Below are 8,274 nucleotides of genomic sequence, written 5' to 3'. Positions count from 1 at the left end.
TTCATTGGTGATAGATTAAGGAGATGGGACAGAGTGAAGTGGGGAAACCTCTGAGATAGGGTAAAAGGTGAAATGATGGACATGAGCTTCTTTTACAGAGATGGATACAGGATATTCTAAGGTAATTAACAGCTGACAATTAACTTGATAACAATAACAATGAGGGAATGTCTCGGGACCATTTGTTGTGCCCTGAGGGGTCGGGGTAAAATGGAAGTTACAAGTTATCCAGACATCTCACAGATAAGTTATCTTAAAGACAGGAAGGCAGATGGGCTCAGTAAAGAGATCAAAGTTGATCTTTGTCAGGTGAAATATCTGGGACATGACTACCCACTATAACCTGTTTGTAGTTAGATATTAAATTTTCAAACCATCTTTTGTGGTTATTTTAAGTCTCTGAATTTGCAAGACTGCCACACAGGCCTGCCCTGAGCCTGTCAGTTTAGCATGTGGCTCTTTTCTTTCACACCTATTCTAAGTTCTTAAAGACTAAATTCTAAAGACTGGGAACAGCCCTATCTTGCGATAGCTAGATAAGACAGAAGCAGAGCTCAGCGTTTAGTCTCTAAAGGTTATCTATAGTTTCTATTCCTGAAGCTACTGAGTCAGTGGGAATCAATCTCCTGTGGTCCTGGTCCCAGGCAAGGGAAAATTTCCTTAGCCTCCAGGTCTACACCTGGAAGCTGAGGTAAATATCCTGTGTTTAATCAAGTGCAGAAGCCAGACTAGAGGGGTTAAAATTCAAACATCAGTTTTTTAATTGAGTATAGTTGCTACTATATTTCATTAATATAGTTTCAGTTTTTTGCATGTATCTGTCCAATTTTCCTAACATCATTTATTGAAGAGACTGTCTTGACTCCATTTTATGTTCATGCCTCCTTTGTCAAATATTAATTGAGCAAAGTGGTTTGGGTCGATATCTGTATTATTGACCAAGATCTCTTCTACTTTATGCTTCTTTCTCAGGATTGCTGTGGCTATTCGAGGTCTTTTTTTATTCCAGATGAATTTTTGGAGAGTTCTTTCTAGGTCCGTGAAATATGCTATTGGTATCTTAATGGGGAGTGCACTGTATCTATAGATTGCTTTGGTTAGTATGGACATTTTAATGATGTTGATTCTACCAATCCATGAACATGGTATGTTCTTCCATCTCTTTACATCTTCCTCTATCTCTTTTTTCAGTGTCCTGTAGTTTTCTGCATATAGGTCTTTTACCTCCTTAGTTAAGTTTATTCCTAGGTATCTTAATTTTTTTTTGGTGTGATAGTAAATGGGATTGCTTTTTTAGTCTCCTTTTCTGTAAGTTCACAATTGGTGTATAGAAAGGCCATAGATTTCTTGGAGTTAATTTTGTATTCTACTACATTGCTGAAGTCATTTATTAAGTCTATTAGTTTTTTGATGGAATCTTTCAGCTTTTTATGTACAATATCATGTCATCTGCAAATAAGGACAGCTTTACTTCCTCTTTTACAATTTGGAGGCCTTTTATTTCTTCTTGTTGTCTAATTTCAATGGCTAATATTTCCAGTATTATGTCAAACAGGAGTGGTGAGAGTGGGCATCCCTGTCTTGTTCCTGTTCTTGGGGAAAATGGTTTTAGGTCTTTCCCATTGAGTATGATGTTTGCTGTGAGTTTATCATATATAGCTTTTATTATGTTGAGGTATGATCCTTCTATTCCTACCTTTTTGAGAGTTTTTATCAAGAAAGGGTGTTGGATTTTGTCAATTGATTTTTCTGCATCAATTGATATGACTATGTGATTTTTATCTCTCAATTTGCTTATGTGATGTGTCATGTTTATTGATTTGCTGATATTGTACCATCCTTGAATTCCTGGGATAAATCCTATTTGGTCATGGTGTATGATCTTTCTGATATATTGCTGGAGCTGGTTTGCTAGAATTTTGTTGAGGATTTTGGCATCTATGTTCATGAGGGATATTGGCCTGTAATTCTCTTTCATTGTGTTGTCTTTATCAGGTTTTGGTATTAGGGTGATGCTGGCTTCATAAAAGGAATTGGGAAGTGTTCCTTCCTCTTGAATTTTATAACTTTTTTCTTCCCCTTATCAGGGAAGTTTTCTGCCATTATTCCTTCAAATAGATTTTCTAATCCTTGCTGCTCTTCTTGTCTGTCTGGCACCCCTATTATATGTATGTTATTCATTTCCTGTTGTCTGAAAGCTCCCTTAGGGGGTCCTCCTGGCTTTCATTTCTTTTTCTCCAGTTGCTATTCAGATTGCACTTGTTTCTCTACCTTATCTTCTAACTCACTAATTTGGTCCTCTGCTTCTTCTAGTCTACTGTTGAAACCTCCCATGGCCTTTTTGATTATAACTATATCACTTTTAATTTCTTCCTGATTTTTACATAGGTTGTTGATTTTCTTGCACATTGGTTTATGAACTGTGTGACCATTACTCCGAATTCTTTTTCTGTCACAGTGCATGCCTCCATTTCACTTATTTCCTTTCTTGGCAATTCCTCGCTTACTTTCCTCTGGGATTGTTTCATTGTCTCATATTATAACTATCACCAGTAGGTCCAATTACTGAATTGTGAATGTCTGGGCTGTGTGCTGTGGGACCTTTGCACCACCTAAGTGTCACTCAAGAGCTCCAACACAAAGATGTGTGGCTGCTGTGGGTCTGTGGGAGTCATCTTGCCCAGGATCAGAGTCACCAGTGCTCAGTGAGGCCTCATGTGTGCACCTAGAATCAGGGACCTCCTGTGCCATGCTGAAAAACAGAATCTGCTATTGTGTGTTGAAAATTAGTATCCCCTAGCATGCCAGGAATCAGTGTCTCCTTGTGCCCTTGCCTAGAATTGAGTATTGGGGTCTCTGTCACTTGGTCTGGCCTTGTGTCAAGAAGCAGGATACCTGTGTGCGCATGTTCGGAAAATTGGAGTCACTGGTTCTTATTGTGTGTGCATTGAGAATCAGGGATCTCGTGCATGATCAATGAGAAACAGTCAAGTCACTGGTGCTCAGTACTGCTTCCTGCATGGAGAGTCAGGGACCCAGGTTTGCTTGGAGGATCAGGTTGCACAGCCGCCCTGTGTTGGCGAGAGATCTACTCCAGGGCTATGGAAAATATACTTCTGGGTGTGCTTTCCTAGAATCAAAGTCAGGTGGCACAGCCTCCCTGTGTGGGTGTGGGTTCTGATGTGTGGGTGTGCGCTGCAGGAAGCAGATCCCCTGTGTCTGTGTGTCCAGGTTCAAATTCAGGTAGCGCACCTGTCCTGTGTAGGTGTGGGGTCTGGTCTCATGGGTGCATGCTACTGTAAGTAGATTCCCCATGTCTGTGTGCCCAGGTTCAAATTAACGTAGCGCAGTTGCCCTATGTGGGCAGGAGGCTTGCTTGCGCAGAGTGGATCTAGCAATTCCTATGCTGTTGCAGCAGGCCAGTAGGGAGGGCAATTGGCTTTGTGACTCACAGAAATCCATGATGGAGATGCCTGGAGTCTTGATGTCCATGGATCTGCAGCTGTGGTTGCAGGTCTTTGTCCTGAGGGTCTGTAGAGTCCCAGTATATGTCTAAGACCAGACTACGTGGTGAAGGTAGGATCCTAGTCTCAAGCAGTTCTGTTTTTCAAGATGGTATCCTCCCCAGAGTGTTTGTGGTGGCAGCAGGGTTTTGCTTTCTAAATCAGCCTGGTTTGGCAGCCTAGTTTGGAAGACCTGCAGTATCTAAATATCTTTAGTTTTCTCTCTCATTCTCTTACACGCACTCTCACACACACACACACCCTGCACATGTCCACAGACTCCTCCATCTCTCCCTCACTCTCTCACACACTCTTCCCCCCTACCTTCTTGCTAGTTACCATCTTTCTCCCATTTTTATTCTTTATGCTGGTGTTCCTTCTTCCCTTCCTATTTCTTCTTTTTATAGTGGACACTTTAGCATTTCTTGCATTGTACTTTTCATGGTAATAAACTCCCTGAGTCCTTTTTTTGTGTGTGAAGCTCCCGATTTCACCCTCAATTTTGATTGATAGCCTTGCTGGTACAGTATTCTTGGATTCAGACCCATGCTTTGCATGACTTTGTATATTTCATTCCATTTCCTTCTGGCCTGATGTTTTTCTGTTGATAATCTTATGGGAGACCCCTGTAGATAAATTTCTGTCACTCCCTGGCAGCCTTTATGATTCTTACTTTGTTATTGGTGTTTGCCAATTTAATGATAATGTTTCTTGGTGTAGATATTTTGGGGTTCAACCTGTTTGGGACTCTGTGAGTCTGTTGGACTTTTGTGAGTTTTTTCCCCCCCAATATCAGGGAAGTTTCTGTCATTATTTCTTCAAACAGGTTTTCTATTACTTGTCAGGTTTGTCTCCTTCTGGCACCCCGATTATGCAGATGTTGTTTTCTTTTATGTTGTTCCAAAGTTCCCTTAGGCTAGCTTCCTGTTTTTTAAGTTTTTTTTTTTTTTTCCTAGTTGCTGTTTTGCTTGGGTATTTTCCCCTACTTTGTCTTCTAGATCACTGATGCAATCCTCCACGTCTTCTAGTCTACTATTGATGTTTTCTATTGTGGTCTTTATTGCTGCAATGTCATTTTTCATTACTTCGTGGTTCTTCTTCATTTCCTCTTGGTTCTTACACATATTTTTGAATTTGTCTTCCATCTTTTTCAACATCCTTATGACCATTGCTCTGAATTATTTCTCTGGCATATTGCTTGCCTCCATTTCATTTACTTCTGTTTCCAGTGATGCCTCCTTTTCTTTCATATGCAGACTATTTCTTTGTCTCCTTATGATTGCTCCTCTCAGGGTGTCTGGTTATGTAATCTCTCTCTCTCTCCTGCATTAAATCTCTCTAGGTGATTGGTCTCTGACCTTTACATCTATGGATTGCCTCACCAGCTGTTTTTAATTTGCCAATTCCTGGTGGATGTTATTCGATTCACCTGTTCCTTTTATCTTTTCTATGAGAACGTGCAGGGCATGTCTGCATATTTGGCACTGCTATTAAAACATTAATAGCATGTCTCCCCCTGGACAAATGTTTTAGGTCTCCAAGGTCAGTGAGTGTTGGTGTTCGTGGGTTCATAGATAAGGCTGCTAATTAAAAAAAAAAAAAAAAAAAAAAAAAAAAAAAAATATATATATATATATATATATATATATATATATATATATATATATATTATTGATTTTGTACAGAGAGGAAAGGAGAGAGATAGTTAGAAACATCGATGAGAGAGAGTCATCGATCAGCTGCCTCTTGCACACCCCCTACTGGGGATATGCCCCAAACCAAGGTACATGCCCTTGACCAGAATCGAACCCAGGACCTTTCAGTCCCCAAGTCGATGCTCTATCCATTGAGTGAAACTGGTTTCGGCTAGGCAGCTAATTCTTGGGAATTGTGCTTGTAGAATTCTGGGGGTTATCCGAGGTCTCCCTGGTTGAAGGTAAGGGTGGGCTTCCAATCACAGCTACTCCCCCATTCAAGATGGTGTGGTTTCTATGGCAGAGCTTGGTGCTCTAGGACAGTGTTTCCCAACCTTCTCTCATGATGAATCACCTGGTGGAGTTGTTAAAACACAGATTCCTATATCCCAACTAAGAAGTGCTAAACTAGAATTTTTGGGAACATATAGGTAAAATTGTATACTTAACTAGTGCTCTAAGACAGATGTTATATACAGAGCACTAAGTTAGGTATGCAATTTTACCTATATGTTCTCAAAAATTCTAGTTTAGCACTTCTTAGTTGGGGTTCAGGAATCTGTATTTTAACAACTCCACCAGGTGATTCTCATCATGAGAGAAGTTTGGGAAACACTACTCTAGGAGATATTTCAGCAGTAGTAGAGGCTACATCAAGGGGTACCAGGTCTGCTAGTCCCCACCAGTCCTATGGAATACAGCTATCCCTCAGGAACAAATACAGACACTTCCTGTATGTCCATGCAATTTCCTTTCGCTCTCTCACTTACATACTCTCTTGCAGCCTGCCATCCCAACAGCAGCCATCTTGGAACTCTGTATGATTCTTTTAGTAAAAAAATTTGGTATAATATTTGACACTTGAGAAAAATTATTCTAAAAAATACATGTTTTCTCATTACGTAAATGGCCACGATGGAAATAAATTTGGGAAGCTAAAAAAACAACAAAGGGAAAAACTGTGGGATATAAGAGAAGAAGAAAGTTTAATAAAGTGAGTTACTGAAATTGAATACAGAAGTTAAGGTAAAATAAATGGAAATTCTAGGGGGTTATTGGGGCAAATTGGACACATATGTAATATCTTAATCAATAAAGAAATAAAAAAATGGAAATTGTAGGAAATGAATAGAAAAAGAAGGCTCTTCTTCGACAGTCTGAAGATAATCACAGTATCTGATTATAAGCGTTTTTTAAAAATGAATCCAAAGACACACTTTATTCCTACCTTTCATACAATTTGTAACAAGAGTGAATAGCTCAAATTCTCCTATTTGCAAAGCTATATCTATAATCATAAATGGATTTGAGCATTGCTGATAAACACATTATTTTCATGTGAAAAATATCAGTTAAAGAAGACATTTGATGGTAATTAAATCAAAATGCATTAAATCATAGCATTTTTATTAATACAAATCCTCACCCTATTTAAAATTAATAATAACTTAATAATCTGTGCAATGATATTCACTATCTAGGTTTATTCATTTTCAACCTGTTTACAAATCATTGTAAATGCAGATTACTGAGCCCTTCTGAAAGGGGACTCAGAAACTGCATTTTATTTTTTAAAAACATCTTTATTGTTGAAAGTATTAGGTATGTCTCCCTTTTTTGCCCATTGACCCTACTAGTCCACCCTCTCCTCCTGCCCTAGGCATTTACCACCTTATTGTCTGTGTCCAGGGGTTATGCATATATGCATATAAGTTCTTTAATTGATCTCTTCCCATCCACCTATCCACCCCCGCCTTCCCTCTGAGATTGGATAGTCTGTCCCATGCTTCTATGACTCTGAGACTTTGACCTCTGCCATCAGGGGTGCGTCTTCTGTCTTAGGACAACTGGTCTGTTTGTAGTTTCCTTCACAAAGAATGTCTTCAGAGCCTGTTTGATGTCCTTGTTCCTGAGACTGTAGATGAAGGGGTTCAGCATGGGTGTGACCACAATGTACATCACTGAGGCTGTTGCACTTGAGTGTGAGCTCTGGATAGCAGCAGAGCTGAGGTACACGCCTAGCAGAGTACAATAAAATAAGGAGACAGCCGAGAGATGAGACGCACAGGTAGAAAATGCTTTGTACTTCCCCTGTGCTGATGACATGCCACGTATGCAGGACACTACTTTACAATATGAGTAAAGGATCCCAGTGAAAGGACCACCACAAAGCAGTACAGCTGCAAAATACATCACCATGTTATTAAGAAAGGTGTCCGAACAGGCAAGTTGGATCATCTGGTTGAGTTCACAGATAAAGTGGGGGATTTCCAAATTTGCACAGAAGGACAGCTTCAATGCCATTAAACTATGGAACAAGGAATTCAGGACACTCATGATCCAGGACAGCAGAACCAGCAGTCCACAGAGCTGGGGGTTCATGATGACCATGTAGTGCAAGGGGTGGCAGATGGCCACAAAACGGTCATAGGCCATTAATGTCAGGAGAAAAATCTCCAACACTGAAAAGAGTATAAGAAAATAAATCTGTGTGATGCATCCTGTGTACGTTATGGCTTTCCTTTTTGTCTGGATGTTCATAAGCATTTTTGGTATGGTCGTGGAGGTGAAACAGATGTCTATCAAGGACAGGTTGCCGAGGAAGAAGTACATGGGTGTGTGGAGGTGGGAGTCTGAGCTGACGGCCAGGATGATGAGCAGGTTTCCCAACACAGTGATCAGGTACATGGAGAGGAAAAGTCCAAATATGAGGGGTTGCAGTTCTGGGTCCTCTGAAAATCCCAGGAGAAAAAATTCTGAAATTTGTGTACCATTCCTTGGTGGCATATGGTGGAGGTGACTACTAGGAGAGAGGGAAATAATATGACTAATTCACAAAAACGTGTATTACATATTTGAAATGCTAACATTTTTATTTGTAGAGAAATAATTAATTTTAACATATTTGTGTGTGAATCTGGTCTTCTTTTGTGAAAAGTCCCATGCCTCTTGTGATATGAAGTTTTTGCATCAATCATAATTTATCCTTAAGGTATTATGTATTCTACATTTCTCTCTCTCTCTCTCTCTCTCTCTCTCTCTCTCTCTCTCTCTCTCTTTAAATTAAGGTAGTATAT

General features: G+C 39.8%; 1 protein-coding gene across 1 annotated transcript; it reads right to left on the bottom strand.

The window, feature by feature from the left end:
* Positions 1 to 7,015: 7,015 nt before the first annotated feature.
* On the bottom strand, positions 7,016 to 7,984 carry LOC311623370 (olfactory receptor-like protein OLF4; the record flags this gene model as incomplete). The annotated part of the gene is made up of 1 exon (XM_084885365.1): positions 7,016 to 7,984. The coding sequence occupies one exon, from the start codon at positions 7,982 to 7,984 to the stop codon at positions 7,016 to 7,018; it is 969 nt and encodes a 322-aa protein (XP_084741491.1).
* Between the last annotated feature and the right edge of the window lie 290 nt (positions 7,985 to 8,274).

The sequence above is a fragment of the Pipistrellus hanaki genome, assembly GCF_964339955.1.
Source record: "Pipistrellus hanaki genome assembly, chromosome: 5".
Taxonomy (NCBI): domain Eukaryota; kingdom Metazoa; phylum Chordata; class Mammalia; order Chiroptera; family Vespertilionidae; genus Pipistrellus; species Pipistrellus hanaki.
Note: the sequence above shows the minus strand (reverse complement) of the source record. Positions and strands in the feature narration are given on the sequence as shown.